Source organism: Rhinolophus ferrumequinum, chromosome 8 (assembly GCF_004115265.2).
Source record: "Rhinolophus ferrumequinum isolate MPI-CBG mRhiFer1 chromosome 8, mRhiFer1_v1.p, whole genome shotgun sequence".
NCBI classification, from domain to species: Eukaryota; Metazoa; Chordata; class Mammalia; order Chiroptera; family Rhinolophidae; genus Rhinolophus; species Rhinolophus ferrumequinum.
This window is the reverse complement of record NC_046291.1, coordinates 33,188,782-33,205,005: the sequence shown is the minus strand read 5'-3', so window position 1 is coordinate 33,205,005 and position 16,224 is coordinate 33,188,782. Positions and strand designations below refer to the sequence as shown.

General features: G+C 34.4%; 1 protein-coding gene across 4 annotated transcripts in view; it reads right to left on the bottom strand.

Moving 5' to 3' along the window:
* Window positions 1-796: 796 nt before the first annotated feature.
* The window catches only part of SF3B1 (splicing factor 3b subunit 1), a 59,552-nt gene continuing 44,124 nt past the window's right edge, over window positions 797-16,224 (bottom strand). For 2 of the 4 annotated variants that reach the window (XM_033112677.1, XM_033112679.1), the window contains 19 exons: window positions 15,191-15,428; window positions 14,034-14,246; window positions 13,678-13,799; window positions 12,165-12,362; window positions 11,962-12,063; window positions 11,231-11,410; window positions 10,383-10,469; window positions 9,986-10,256; window positions 9,560-9,705; window positions 9,321-9,467; window positions 9,042-9,167; window positions 8,401-8,622; window positions 7,941-8,123; window positions 7,730-7,841; window positions 6,163-6,283; window positions 5,724-5,855; window positions 4,310-4,582; window positions 2,843-3,059; window positions 797-2,560 (listed from right to left, as the gene is read on the bottom strand). In XM_033112677.1, coding sequence (XP_032968568.1) covers window positions 2,402-2,560; window positions 2,843-3,059; window positions 4,310-4,582; window positions 5,724-5,855; window positions 6,163-6,283; window positions 7,730-7,841; window positions 7,941-8,123; window positions 8,401-8,622; window positions 9,042-9,167; window positions 9,321-9,467; window positions 9,560-9,705; window positions 9,986-10,256; window positions 10,383-10,469; window positions 11,231-11,410; window positions 11,962-12,063; window positions 12,165-12,362; window positions 13,678-13,799; window positions 14,034-14,246; window positions 15,191-15,428 — 3,249 coding nt within the window. In that variant the 3' untranslated portion in view covers window positions 797-2,401. Of the gene's footprint in view, window positions 2,561-2,842; window positions 3,060-4,309; window positions 4,583-5,723; window positions 5,856-6,162; window positions 6,284-6,672; window positions 6,743-7,729; window positions 7,842-7,940; window positions 8,124-8,400; window positions 8,623-9,041; window positions 9,168-9,320; window positions 9,468-9,559; window positions 9,706-9,985; window positions 10,257-10,382; window positions 10,470-11,230; window positions 11,411-11,961; window positions 12,064-12,164; window positions 12,363-13,677; window positions 13,800-14,033; window positions 14,247-15,190; window positions 15,429-16,224 lie in introns of those variants that run through there. The other 2 variants (XM_033112678.1, XR_004423709.1) reach the window with 2 other exon arrangements.

Here is a 16,224-nt window from a genome sequence, read left to right as displayed (position 1 = left end):
TTTCTTATTTAATAATTTGGTTTTTGAAGATTAAGTTCCCTTGTCTGGAAAACCCAAAGAGATAGTTATTAAAATGGCACAACCACAACAGAGTGTAGTGCAACAGCAAGAGTCAACTAAGATTAAAAACTGGTCTAAAGGCTTTAGATATAATAAGTTTTATTCATTTGGTGGCACTTGATGCTCACAGGGCACCATACAACAAATTTTAAAAATACAATATGAAAAAAATTGAACAGCCAAAGAGATCAATTCCATTAGAGGGCCCAGAGCAAAACCAACAAAAGCTCACAGAAAAACCCACCCACTGTCCCCTTAAGCACATTTTCTTCCTTAAGTTTGGCTTTAAGCAACACCAGAAGAAAGTACGAAATAAAGTCTTTAAAAGATAGTTAAAACTTCACATAGCGTCTTTCACATAAGTGTATCACAAAATGCTTTCCGTATTCAATAAGCATATACAATAATGCAAACATCTCTGAGCCTCTATTTGGTCCCAACTTTTAACGTCATAGCCTTCAGTATTTGCCTCACCCATCCTCAAATTATTTGCATCAGTAACAAGTCACTTAAGGTGACTAGCAATCTTTATCTGCACTGCCACTGCAAAGCATTAATATTTCCCATAAATAGCAAGGGCCCAAACTGAAGTTATGTAAGTACTTGAAAATGTACCTAAAATTTCCCAAGACAGGTTTAAAATCAAATCTTGGCTTTGAAATCTAATTGTGTTCTTCAATTTTCATGATTAGTATTTATGGAATGTCATTTGACAGCAACTATAGAACAGCATTTAAAGTTGCATAGGGGTTACCATTAGAAAAACTTAGAAAAATGACTTTGGAAATTGTGTTTTAGTACACACTGACCTGCTGTAACAAAGTTGTGTCACACAAGGAATAAGGAGGTATAAACTCTTCCTGGAGAGTCAACTAATGCTCAGTATTGGTTTTGTGAGTCAGCAAGTAACAAACTGTTTTTCATGTAAGCCTCCAAAACAGGGAGCCGAAGTGTTAGCAGTTCAAGGAACAAGCATCCAGTCCCAGGATAATGGTTTTCATTGTGGCAGAGTCATCCTATGCATATGCTGCTGCAGAAGCTCATTTCACATTGAGTTCACAGAAGTACTAACACAGGGGGCCAAAACAAAACAGCTATGGGTAGTAAAAGGCCTAAAACTAAGAAAATCTTGGCCAGAAAAATAAGGAAAAGCTAAAAACGTACTTAAAATATTTGCCAAAAATACTAAGTACTGCATAAATGCTTGGTTCCTATAGAACTTAATGGCATTTCAGTTTCTGCTGGACACCTTCAGATGAATTTATCCAATTACTAAATGCCAAATTAAGCAAACCTAGACATTTTAGCCCTGCAAATGTATCACAGTACGTAATACGTAACTAGATGTTTCTCCGTTTCCATTACACTGCATTTCTGAAGGGCAAGGAGCAGGTGAAAGGCACCTTTGCATCCCCTACACTAAGCATAGCGGCTGGTATACAGCAGGTGCTCAACAGGTATTTACTGAATTCATTGTTGAGTAGTAGCTTATTTGAGTGTATGTGCTGCCGAAGTGAGCATGAGTAGTAAGTTACGACATGGAAAAAGAGCCCAGATTGTCTTATTCTATTAGCATTTCTTAGGTAGCCTCACTCCCAATAGGTAGAAATTAGTTTTCAAACAAAGGTACCTTCCTCCCTTTCTAAACCCATAGTCATCGAGAGTTGGACAGGACTTGAATCACCTTCTGTAAACATGCTCATAAAGCATTTTGAGATGTCGAGATGAAAGGCGCTATGTAAGTGCAAAATAATAATATTCAAGACAGTTCAGCAAAGGTGCTCTACTTTCTGTGGTGATGGATGGTTGTGCTAGTTTGAAATGAACACCCCCAAAGCTTCTCATTGTCATTATCAACAGAACAATGACATTTTGACAAAGACGCCATCATTTTATATAGTTTATATTCTGCTACTTTCTATAAACCAGGTGACAGAAAATGAAATTAAGTCACTTATTCTACATAAACCAACACTTGATCAAAGTTCCGCATTTTACAAGTCATGTTCAAAAAACACACACAAGTTAGCATTTTGTACACAAATGTTTATTTCTCAATTAAACATTCCCTTTAAACACAAGGAATGAATTCTAAATCTTCATAAAGATGAATTAAAAATGAAATCCCTCCAGTATAGTTGTGTGTAATCACTACTGCCGTTTACTGTTTAACATCAAAAACAAAGACGGGTTATTTAAAAATCATGCTACTGGATTTCTAGCTTTTCTTCTATGACCAGGTCTATGCTGATCTGCAGTGTTTAAAAGTTTACATCACCAAATCGAAGCAAGTTTAAGGTGTGAAATAGCTGTGCATTAAACACAAAAATAAACAATAAAATTATAAGATATAATCAAGTTCATAACGAATATAGGTGTTCTTATCATCATTGTAGATTCTTGGGTAATGTGCTATGAGAGCATCCTGTGAACCAATGTAGATGGAGTTGTAAATTTTCCAATACACATCTCTGACTTTCCGGGCTGGGTGAAACAAACCCTAGAATAATTAAAAGGTTACATTATTTCAATTTTCAAGAACATATATAACCTTAATACAAGTAACAAACCATATATTTATGGTTCCAAACATTTCCCTTTAAAGGGAAAAAACCTGACAATTACACAAAACTGCAGTGGACAAAGACAAAATCTAACTCCCTTTTCCCCCACAATTGTTTTCCCATTTGGCACACTAGACCTATTGAAAATTAGCAACAGTGACTTAATTCAGCGAAATTACTTTTTTCATTGAGTAATCTTTTAAAAATCTGTAACCTACCTGTAAACAATACTGCAACATTCTACATGGTCCAATAGCAACTCGCAAGCCCTCCAGGGCTCCCATAACTGCCTGAATTACATGGGGAGATGTCTCAAACACATTGGGCCATACATAGTTCAACAAGTGATTCAGCGAATCTTCACAACCAAATCCATAAACCCCAAGTGACATGTGTTGCACCACCGCACTAGCGGTCTGTCTGTGTACAAGGTCCCTGCAATGGGAAAAAAAGCTCTGTTAAGATATAGTCTTAGTTTCACAGGAAACAAGTTTCCAGCCCATTAGAAACTAAATTACAAATTCAGTGAATGGAAGAGATGCAGAGTCATCTCACACCTTATCTGACATAGAATGCCTTCAGAATCGACTTAACATTTTTACTTGAGAATTTTTGCTTTATGACTCAAACCTCACTATAGCTCAAAAATAAGCCCTATTTTCTAACAGACCTTTGATAGGCATATAATCAAGAGCCCTGTGCAGTGTACATGTTAGTACGCTACTAAAGAGGGGTTACATGACTCCTACCCATGATTAACAGTAATATCTCATTTTAAACTCTATAAATTTAAAATCTTTTGAAGTAATTCAATACTGGTATACAATAGAAAACTAAATCAAAATTAAATCCTTGCCCTTACAAATTTTAAGTTTCATTCAAGAACTCAATTTAGGGAGAGGAAGGGAAGGACCAATAATTTTTTCATACCTACAGAAAAAAAAATTATCTCCCATGTTAACTGAATTTATGTTTATGACAAATCGTTGAATTATTCATTTCACAATTACTCAACTGAGTATGAACATCAGATAATGAGTTTGTGATGGACATAGAAATGAGTTCATGCGTGTGCTTTGCCCTCAAAGGTAGTAAGAGTACCTTAAAGGTGTAAGAAAAAAAAAGCTTGAACTAAAATCCTTCTCTCATTTACTATAATATTTAACCTATTAAGCTTCACAATGAGGCAATATTCCTCATTAATAAATTTCCAACTATATTTTTCATGTAATAATTTCTGATGGCGTTACCACCCTCTACTAATTAATTAGTACCCACAACATAATTATTAACTGCAGGTGCATACATCAATGACTGCGCTATGATGCTCAGGCACATCTCCCTGAGGAATATCAACACATCTCCCTGAGGAATATCAACTATGATTTACTCCTACTTTTTGGCCAGGCTTTTACAGAGCATGATTCTTATCTGTCCCCATGTCTTACATATATTCTGGGGTAAGTTGTTAAGTCCTGTTAAGTCTCCCTCTGGGAAGATCATTAATGAGTAACTTTAAACTGTAAACAAAAGTAACTGGATGGGCTCTAGTTTCACAAAAATCCAGGCTATTATTCCCCTTCTTTAACTACATCACATCAAATAGATCACATAGTAATTTCCATAAACTCTAAAATAAAGGAAGGATTATAACTATTTCCTTGCATTTAGTTCAAGTTACTTACCTATCCATTAAAGCATCTTCAAGTAATGGTGTTACAGCATAAATGTAGTCCTTTCCCATTTCACCAATATATTCAAACAGGAAGGAAAGTGATTTTAACACTCCATTTTGAACGTTCAGTTCAGGAACTCTGTATTCATTCATTAAGGCAGGTAGTACTGTGAAGGGTGAACACGTTTCGGCGACAATAGCTATTGCTACGGTGGTACAAACTCTGTTCTGCCTTTCCTGAACTTTGAGGTTGTTTAAAAGTGTAGCCAATACATCATGAGGGCTGAAAAAAAATAAATGTTGTCAGCAAACTATTAGAGTACAAGTCAAAACTTTTTTCAGAGGGAAAAGGAAAAAAATGCAAAGGAATGAAACTTTATGGTAAGTAATTACCGTATTTTACAATAAAATACAGTATTTTCAAGTCACTGGCATTATTGTTTCTACTTAAGAACTTCATTAATGTTAAAAATGTCCATTTTAAAGAAAAAACTCAAATGGATTCACTTTCATATGTAATTTTCAGTCTTTAGTAAACATTCTGAAATATAAAGAAATTTAATTAAATATTTAGAATGAATATTTCTTTAAGTGGTTAAAACACGGCTACTAGAGCGAGGCAATCTTACAGTAGCATCCAAATTGAATTCTCCCATTTCACTACACATATAACCTATTTTCCTTGTCTTATCATCCCTCCCATATACCTTTACTACATCTATTAAGCATTTATTTTACCACAAACTAAAAGGGACATAGGAGCTAAATACTAGTACAACAGCTATTATTGCAAATTTCCTGACTACATAATGTTGAAATAAATATTACTGCTTTCAAAAAGAGGGTGGGTGGGAAGACTTCATGTAACTAATCTGACTAGTTATGTTTTATTGCTTGAAAAATATTTTCATTATTAAGCCGTATGTTCATGTAATATTTCATTTTCTACAATGTTTGGTTTGGTTCTGACAAGAGTGAAAGCAAATAACCATAGATTAATAAATAGCTACAATTGTCTGTGGATTAATTTTAGAAAAGTACAAAAATACAAAAAAACACTTTTAAAATACAAAAAAACACTAACATGAGACTTGAATTATGCTGGTTTTTAAAATTAAGAACAGCCTTAATATTTCAAGCAATACCCTAAAAAGGACCAACAAAAGTTTGAAATTATTTTGAGAACGGTAGTTTCCCTCTCTGAAAATATCTGATGTGATTAAATGAAACTTAAAAACCTCCCATCTATTTTAATTCAATTTAAATTTAAGAAAACATTTCAAAAATTCAAAGTCAGTGATTAAAGTGCATTCTCAACTGCATTATTCATACCATGTCTTAAACGAGATTTCTACAGAAACAGAAGTCAACACAAAGGGCTTATTACAAAGTAAAAAATATATATGGAAGTAAATAATACTCACCCAATAGCCTTTGCAATATAACCAAATGTGTTGACTGTGGCTCTACGAATAGCTTTTTTGTGAGCTTTTAAGAGCTCCAAAAGCTCAAAGCAAATCCTCATCCACTCTCTTGCTGACACATATTCAGCTCCCCTAATATACATTAAAAAAAAGTTAATTTTTTGTCACAAGAAGTTTTAAAAGGTTTATTTGTAAATTCAGTTCTCAAAATCATTTTAAGCATTAAATGTTATTAATCTCAGAAAAAAATGGTTTAGTCTTAAAAACTATATTGCCAACCCCCATTATCATCCAAATTAAAACCTCACTGAAAATATTAATACTGGATAGCCTGACTATATATACTTACAGAAGCAACATTAAGCAAACTTGCAAAGTGAATAAAAAATGGTTAAGTGTGAAAACAAATACTGTTTATAAAAATGTTTAATCTGCTTACCTGTCAGCAATACGTCCAACAAGATCAATACAATTCTCTTGTACTTTTTCATGTCTGTTCTTTAAGATGGGGGTGAGTCTAGGCAGCAGATCTTTAATTGGTGGGGTCATCTTATGCATACCTATTTAACAGAAGTCAACACACTACCAATTAACACTTAAACTGTAACCTTTGTTCATTTTACCTTTTACTCAGCCATGTAATAAAAATGATTAAGGCATAAACTTATAGCTGCCTATGTTAAGAAAAAGCCCCAGGTTCTGACCAGACTCAGAATTGCTTTTAATTCTTCATTAACAACTTCTGATTATGCATAGAAATGAAAGAAATTAGTGAAGTGATTTTGAAGAATGATGGATACTCAACAAAAAAGTTTTATTTGGTTCTGAAATGTATTTGTACACTGACATTTAAATATGGGGACAGCTTATGTTCCGGCCATACACAACAATATAAGCCAGAGGTAGACATGTAAATTAAAGCAAAATTTTCCAGAAAGGGCCCCCTTACCCTTTAACTGCAAAACAAACAGATCTCCAGTCTCCCTGCAATGCAGGGCATACTTGGATGGTATTTACACCTATGAAGAGAGAAAAAAGGAGGCAGCTGGCAGGGGCTCTTGCTCTAACTAGAATTGCTTGCTCTGATTCTCTCTCCATTTCTTTTCCCATGTTTCCCTGATCAACAATATGGTTTACAATTCCCTAAAAATTAGAGTCCCACAAATAGCCAAGTAACTGATTTTTGGCAAGTAGCTACCTGCAAATATAGGGTACAGGGCTGAGTTGGGGATTATATGTAAGTGTAATGGTTCAAAGATCTTCTATATTACATAAAAATCCCTCACTAAAAGGAGAGAAACAGTGGCCATCACAGCCAGCTATTATGACCTCCTGCTAAGTTACTTAGGCCCCTGTAACCCCTGCAGAAGTTACTTTTACAATACCCATGTTCAATAACAATGAAGGATTACCTACAACAGACCATTTGTTTGTTCATCAAAATGGCCTTAAAGAATAAAAGCTTTGCTCTCCCTACCCAAGAGCATTTGTAAACATACTTGTGTTTTTATTCTGGGTTAGAAAACTGAATGGAGAGTTTTAAAGAATTGGATATAAATAGAAACAAGGTAACTACTTGAGCAATTCCCCGTTTCTCCCTGGTTATGTTCCTGGAACTTGACAGCAAGCAGAAAAACCTGCCATAATCACTTACAATTCCAGATTGAATAAATACATATTTTGTCCTAAAACTAAATTAAAACTTCAGAGTTTCCCCGCCAATACATTTCAGGAGAGACGCTATTTTTATTTTGAGTTGTGACTACTCCCACCTCTCTTACCAAGCCCTAAACTTGCCCTCTTTTCTTTTAAAGCAAAATATAAATGGGTTTTGGGAGCTAAGACTACTGTGACATCCCGACTTAACTATAATTTTGAAGTACTGGAAAAAAAAAGTGTAAAAATCATTACTCAACCCCTGAAGACTCTATATTTTACTTTCAAAAAAACAAAGAAAGTTAAAAACCAAAACAAAAACATTCTTACATGAGCAGCAAATTCCATACCTATTACATTTACAATGGCCTTCAGCGCTCCAAGAATGCTGCCCAATACTTCAGGGTATTCTTCACCCAAATATTCATACAAAACAACACCCAAGTGCCCCATCAATTTTTCCTGTAATCAAAAAAATAATGTTAAAATGTTAATATTCACATTAAATTATTTAGTGAAGATATAAAAGTGAAGATATATTTATCTGATATAAAAGTTTACCTCTTGACAAGTCTTCATGACAACAGCAGTTCGAGAGATCAAGTCAGCTGCCTGTTGCCTAACTTTTGCTGATTTGTTATTCAAACGCCACAAAACTGTACCACATATCTGAGGCAAGTAAGGCTTGACCCGTTTGCCAAGTGCATTGACCACTGTGCCAAACCCATTCAACATTACTGAGTCCTAAAAACAAACAGAAAAAACCAGTTACTTAAAAGAATTACATTCACTGGAAACTAGAATTCAGTTAGTGACTCAACAGTTGAAATATACTGACATTCAGTTTAACAAAATGATATCTAAAAACTTCAGGCAGAAGAGTATTTCCTCGTGGCCAACTGAATGATTACAGGAGCATTTAAATTATTTCAAATTCAATTGCTTTTTAGTGATATTTGCTTGAAAATATGCTTTACAAATATAAAGGTCAGTGGCGACCTGTCATGATTAGTGTCATTACCTCTGTAGTCTGTTCTTGGAAAGCATAAAGAATACCATCAATCAGTTGTTCTTCAAGTTTATGATCAATATCTGCTGCTCCCAAGTTGCCCATAATTTTCTCAATTGTTTCCATCACCATTTTTCTGTACTGTTCAGCTTCGTCTTTCAGATCATCCACAATCCTGGATATAATTTCTGCGGCACCTACTTTGTTTGCTAACTCCACAGTAGTATCAACTAACTAAAGAGGGAAAAAAACATTGAATTTATTGTTCTTCCAAGGAAACAGATATCATGAAAACCAAGTATTCTAAAAATACTATTCAGCTAGTAAGCATGCTGAGAACTAACCCCTATTTTTAAAACTTTTAAGAGACAAATGACAAAAAAAATTTAAATGAGTCTAAGTCAAGGTAATTTAAGGCAAAATTATATTCATATTTCCTTCAAGCATTTCATTTACTAGACAAATACATAAATTCATAGTTGGCTTATATATTCTAGAATCAAAATCAAAATGGAAGTTAACTGACTAAAATCCATTTCCTTTCACAATCAAGCACATACAAATCATGAAGTAATCAGGGCAAAAAAAAAAGTAATGTGCATTCAAATTGACTAAAGAACTAGTTGAAAATGTTTTTTATAATAAAAGTTTACCTGTCGGTAATTTCTTCTATCCAAAGCCATTCGGTGTTGCCAGAAGTGTTTAAAAAAGGGAGGAAGAATCTCTGTTTTAATGTAGTTTGCTTCTACACCATCTGTTCCACAGCACTGCTTTACCACCTAAACAGTTACAAAATAGTAATAATAAACACAGTCCTAGCTTAATATATAATACTTTTGTGTGTTTTTTTTAATGCTTTAAAATTTTCTTTGAACCATGAAACACACCCAATTCAGATTAAGAAATATGAAACAACAATTTGGAACAATTACCTTCAGCACAATTTTCTTCATTTCTTCATCAGGAGATTGGAATTCTCGAATAAGGATTAACATCACTTCTCTAGTATAGTAGTTGGCATATTCTGCATCCATGAGAGGAATAAGATACCCAATAGCCTTTAAGAAGGCAGCCAGACCCTATTTTAAAATAAAAATATACTCAGTAACTATTAGATTTAAGTAGCCTTAGCTTCAATGAATAAGAAAAAAAATCTAATTGGTGGATCTACCTTTCCTCTGTGTTGGCGGATACCCTTCCATAGAGGCTTTAACACAGAATCAAAAGATTCAATACCGTAAGGAGTTGCTGCTTCAGCCAAGGCAGCAATGGCCAAAGCACTAATGGTCCGAACTTTCTGCTGCTCATCCACAAGACCTATAAACCAAAAACAGGTTTTAATTAAGCAATAATATTACCTAATTTCCACATCATCCAGAGTCTAGCAATATAACCTAACTGCAGAATCTGTTCACATTAGACAAAACCAGGCAAAAGCCAATATGAACCACGGCCTATTAGCAGATATTACAAATCTCATCATAAACTACATGGTGTTTATGTAGTTGAAGACCTTCCATTTATCTCTCCGTATCACCAGCCCTAATTTCAAGACACCTGTCTTATAAAAGATGGACAAAGTTATATAAGCACTTACCGTGTTCAATGATTTCAACTAAACTTCTCAGATGTGGCAATATGGCACAGCCCATAAGAATAGCTATCTGCTGTACGATCTTAATACCAGTATGTCTCGCTTGCCAGGACTTCTTGCTTTTGCACACAGCTTTTAAGAAAGGCAATAATGAAGGAATGCCCAGGGCAGAGGCTACAACAGCAAAAGCTCTAGCTGTTGTGTTACGGACATACTCGTCCATGTTATCTATATCAGGTCTCATGGTAGAGATCATAGTAGCCAGACCAGCAGCCTAAAAGGTCAGGAAAAAAGGACACTCGTGAGTTGATAACATTAACCCTCAACCACTGCCTTCTATAATCAAATAATCCCATCAACAAATAGAAAACTTTATTTCTCTAGAAATATAAATAAATACCTTTGCCAAATTAGAAATAATCTCTCGGCCTTCCACTCTAGCATAGTAATCTTCATCAATCAGTAATGGTTCAATGACCACAAGGATCTGAAAAAGAGAAGCAGCAACATTTCACACCAATTACTGATGCCATCCTCATGTAACCAAATTATATACATTCAGGAAAAAAAAATTTATTATAGCATGTCATTTCAAGTATACAAAAGTATCATTTTGCTAGGAAATTTATAATTACCAGAACTTTGGTAATCAAGGAACAAATTAAGAATTTTAATTGCACAATTTCAAACCCCATATAAAGATGAAAATTTGGGAGAACTGCTAACCATGCAGACTGAAAGTTAGTATTTAATAATAATTAACAAATAGTTACTATTAAAAAAAAAGAACATACATCTCTCTACACTTTAACAATTCTAAGCCATAATTATCACCACCAAAAAAATGGTTTTCAAAATTAAATGGCATGCTATAAACATACATTTTCTTATTCTATTCTAATATCAATAAAGGCAAATGAAAAAATATAATTAACCCATTAGGGCAAAAATGGTAGAAAGTTACATCTATCTATCTATCTATCTACATACACACACATATTTGTGTAGGTGTGATGCGTGCTTGTGCAAAGAAAAAGGTCTGGGAAGACGTGTAAATCTAACAGATAATTCTAAGTGTCTTGCAAGGAGGTAAAATTTCTCTTATTGTGAATGTATAGATAGCATCAGCTATTACTTTTTTACAATTTTTAAATTTCACAAATACATATAAGTTGGTAAGAAAAAATTCATGAAATCCTTTTATATTAAAAACTACCAAACCATTACGAACACTACTTGAGAACCAACCTTGTGCACATATGGTCGAACTAAGTCATCAAGTTTGTACAATATTCTATCAATAACTTTGACAAGTAAATGACGCTCTTGATCCTCAAGTGTAGGAGACATCAGAAGAGGAAGAATCTGATTAAACAAAGGACCAGCTCCAAACTCACGAGCTTTATCAGTAATCTGACGCAAGGCAGCCTGCGGGGGAGGGAGAGTGAAAGGTATGTAACTTTGTAGTTAAGCACTTTGAACGAGCAATTTAATTTACTCCATGATTTCTGTAACTTAGTATTTTAGTATAAACTTTACAGACATTTTACATAGAGTAGCTTGATTTAATTCCCATCAAAACTGAATTCCTATGACAGAAGTTCAATGGTTTCAGTTAATAAAAGGTAACAGAACAATGGAGTCACAGGAATTACAATATAAAACTCCTTGCTTAACTACCTCTAAAGGACTGGCCACCTTCAAGACACATCTGATACTAACACAATTCCTCACATATTTCCACGTAGTTTTCATGCAGTGTGTTTTGAAGGAAAACAATAAGGAGATCTCATTTTCAACATCCCGATTAACATAAAATTCCGTGATTAGAAAGCAAAGTCCTGCATGTTACACATTTTTCTTTCCCTCACACTATGCCCCTGGTAAAAGCTGAAATGGTTAATTACAAACTTCTAAGCATGAAATTATAATGAATACAATGGCTGAATGAACTGAGGGATGAGTGAACCGGCAGGTACCTTTCTCATGGGGGGCGTTCCATTCTTAATTTTCAAAAGTAGCTTCATGATCTTCCTCTCCTTCTGCTCTTCAGGGCTCAGTGTGGATTCATCCACGTCCACCTAAATAAGAGGCAGGAGCAAACAACGTTAAAGTGGGCAAAGACATGACAGTTTGCAATTCCTAAATACAAAGTACTCATTTTATCTCTATTCTCACTCACCAGAAGTTTATCGAAGTACTGAATATCATCAGGTTTTAAGAACGGAAGGTTCCCTGATGGCTGGTCGTTAACACTCTTCATAGTCCTATCTTCAGTCTGCATATGGAAGCCAGTCATGCCGCCCAGAGGGGTCGGAGTCGCAGTCAGCTTTCGAGCTGGAGTTCGAATAGGAACATAACCAGCTGGAGGAGGAAGTACCTGATACAGTTCAAAGATAGTTTAGGATTTTCTTGACTTTATGAACTAAGGAATAACGTAGTGAATAATATTTGCACTTAAAATATTTTAGTTTATTAGCTAGGAAGGTTTCTGAGACAAATTACCATGGATCCCGTTTTTCTATCCTAAGTTTAAAATATATATGACAAATATCCGTATTTCTCATCTGCTAATTTAAGTATATTAAGGAGTGTGCAAAAATGAGATGCATGAAGCAGGCTTCTAAATGTCTGATCACTTTTAAACATTAATCTACATAAACATGTTGGTGAGCCAGTATGTCATATAAATAGAAATAAGCTCACAAAAGTGCATATAACGTATAAAAAGTTGTATTTTAATAAAACAAAAATCATTCACAAAAATTGCTGCACTAGAAAGCAAACTTTAGTATTTAAGTCACTCTACAAAAATGAGTTAAATGCATAAAGTTAAAACCAAAGTTTTTACCAAAGCCCTGCAAAATATAAACCATTTGATTAAGCCAAAAAAAAAAAAAATTAACTGAAGATTCACTAAGGAGGATTTTTTCCTGCTATTGATTGATATTAAGAAAATCAATGACTGCAATTGAGAAAACTCAGGCTGTCTACAGTAAGTTGCAGAGTGTCTATAACCACAGCTTTATGTGGAGGCTATAAGAAGTTACAAAGCAGAAAAATTCATGCATACTTGAGACAAATATTTTAACACAAACCTAATAGGGGGAAAAATACATACAAACTATTAAAATGCAAATAGGCATCGGCAGCAAAGGTTCAGTAAAGGCCATCAGATGACTTGGGTTCCAGCCCTGGTTATGACACCAGCTATATGCACACAAACTACCTTTAGACCAGCAAATGGTCTCTGAGTCCCAGGTACCTAGAAAATTTTGTAATTCAAAATAAACTTGAAGTTGCTATGGAAAGAAAACATTCTTTGTGTTCACTGACAATCCATGAACATTTTTAAATACAGAAAATCTGAAAATCTCGTGAGGCACCCAATTAATTAACCATAACCTAATGTGAGCTTAATCTTGATAAACTGAAGCAGCAATTCTCAAAGTATATGGTCCTAGAAGTTGTTGAGATTTCTCACCTTCCAAAAATAATAAAAAGCTTCATGTCATTCAGTTCTTTTCATTCCTATTACTTTGTGGAACTGAAATATACTTGGAAATAGCTAAAAGAATAGAATGGCAATAGTAAATTTGGGCAAAACCAATGCAAACTTGACCAATTTTTTCAAAGAATACTTAAAATAAAATTCACGTCTTAAAAACCATCACGTTAATACTCCATGTTATTACCTTATATCCTTCTGGGAACATAGCATCTAATTCTTCATCAGAAAGTGGGCGATTTCTTTCATCAATTTCTCTCTCCCACCGCCAAGCCTGAAGCTGTTCAGGAGTCATACTCATTATGTGACCTACCGAAAAAGCAATTTCTGTAACAATCTATAGTGCAAAACTTTATCATTTCATAGGTCCTTAGGATTTTAGACAGTTAAGATCAATTCTAATATTAAAGTACTTTTACAGTATAAACTCAAACCAAGACTTTTTATATCCTGTTATTCTTGCTAAAAATAGGCATTAATAGCACAAAGAAAAAAATTCAGTATTTCTGGGGAAAAAATGTGATTTCCAATAAGAGCTTCTACCTGGAGTGGGGGTAGCCATGTTCATTGCTGGTGTGCCAATAGGTGTTTTTCCAGGTGTCAGAACAGGAGTGCTTCCACCCATCTGACTAGCTGGTGTTTCATCCCATCGTGACTTTCTTTTACTGGCTCCAGGAGTAGGTGTTTCACCAATTGAATCTCCACCTCGATCTGTTCTAGGAGTCTCAGCCCATCCACTTCCATGTCCAGGAGTATCTTTAAAGAAAACAGAATAAGTCTAAAATTTTAACCACGATCAAAAAATTACTTTTTATTCACATACAGCTAACAGAGACAGTCTAACTGATCAAGTTCAAAAATAGGATATTCCTAAAATGGAGACCCATTTTAAGTTTTAATGTTTCGTATTTATCCCTCCTTTCACTAGGTTTCATTTCTTTACTGATTACAGAAATAATACATTGAGTAATAGGAAACAAAGAATTTTTTGAACCATAGTATCACAACCCAGAGACTTTATGTATCTTGAGCCACTTTCATTTCTCCACAGTTGAGATTACTCTGCATGTACAATTCTATACTGCCTCTTTCATCCATTACATGTTTAAGCACTGTACCTATCGTTAAAAATTCTTTATAAAATTATAATATAGAAGATGTATGATTAAATCTTAACTTACCACAGCTAATTACATAAACATTTAATGAAATACAGCTCTAGAGGCTTTACACAAAAAATATATAGGAAAATTTATACAAAGTAGAATAGGTTACTAGGGCCTAGAAGGAGGAGAAAATGAGGAGTTACTGTTTTTTGGGTAGAGTTTCTGTTGGGGGTGATAAAAATTCTATAGAAATGATCAGTGATGATGGCTGCACAACACTGAATGTACTTAATGTCACTGAACTGTTCACTTAAAATGGTTACAATGGTAAATTTTGTTATGTATACTTTAATAAAAACAAGAGGTTATGGCCTACAAACTTTACTTTTTCCTAATGGTTTTACTAAAATAGATTTTAAAATTCCTTAAGAAGGGAAAAGAATAAGGCATATGTATGCTCGGTTCTTTATCTGTCCCTAGAACAGCTGGTTATTTGCCCCTCTATTCAGTACTAGAGAACAGACTTGGGCCTATAAATATACCACTCAAGTCAACATTTCACGCAAACACACACCTAAACTCCACTAGTAGTACCTCTTTCTGTTTTCGGGGTCTCATCCCATCTGTTTTTACGAGCACTGGAAGTTGCGCCTCCATGGCCTGGTGTTGCATGGCCTGGTGTATCGCCTCGTCCAGGAGTAGCAGCTCCCGCTGGTGTGTGACTAGGTGTAGGATCCCATATTTTTGAGCCTGGGGTTGCTCCAGGAGTCTCACTTCCCTTTGAACGACCTGGTGTCTCATCCCATCTTAAGGAAGGGGTATGTCCAGGGGTCTTAACAGAAAAAAAAAAAATTATTTCACACCCTAGCTAGCCACATAAAAATAACTAGAAAATTTCTGTTAAAATTTTTTTTAAACCAATGTTTTAGTACACCTGGAACCAATAAAGTATTGAATGTCACCCATAATTTAAAAAAAGATAGTCACGGGGATGTAAAGTACAGCATAGGGAATATAGTCAATAATACTGTAATAATTATGTACAGTGTCAGCTGGGTAATAGACTTATTGGGGCTATCACTTTGTGATGTATATAAATGTTTAATCACTATGTTGTTTTGTACACCTGAAACTAATGAAAAAATATTTTAGTTCTATTCTCTATAATTAAGAGTTAGAATAGATCATCCTGCTGTTTAAAGGATACCTACTTTCTAGCAAATATGTTTATGACTAAAAACAATTTCAAGTTTTAATTTGGAGCAGTGAAGAAAGCCCCCGTTTAAAAAACAATGCATTCTGAGTATGAATCTTGGTCCATTAATAGCTCTATAACTTTAGGAAAGTCACTAAGTCACTAGATCTGCAATCAAAGAATTTCAGCTTTAGTTATATAAGTACTTTTCAAACTGGTGCTTAGAGACATACGTACTTTTCAAACTGGTGCTTGGAGACATATACCATTGAGTTCTAAGAAATACTATTTTTGTGTTTTCATTCAATTTTGTGTGTATTTAATACAAGCATGTTTTGGATCACTTAGGTAATTTTAACTAGATACTGCCACATGATTTCAATCTTTGAAATGAGTTTATATTTACAATCACGTTTGTAATATTACTCTGATG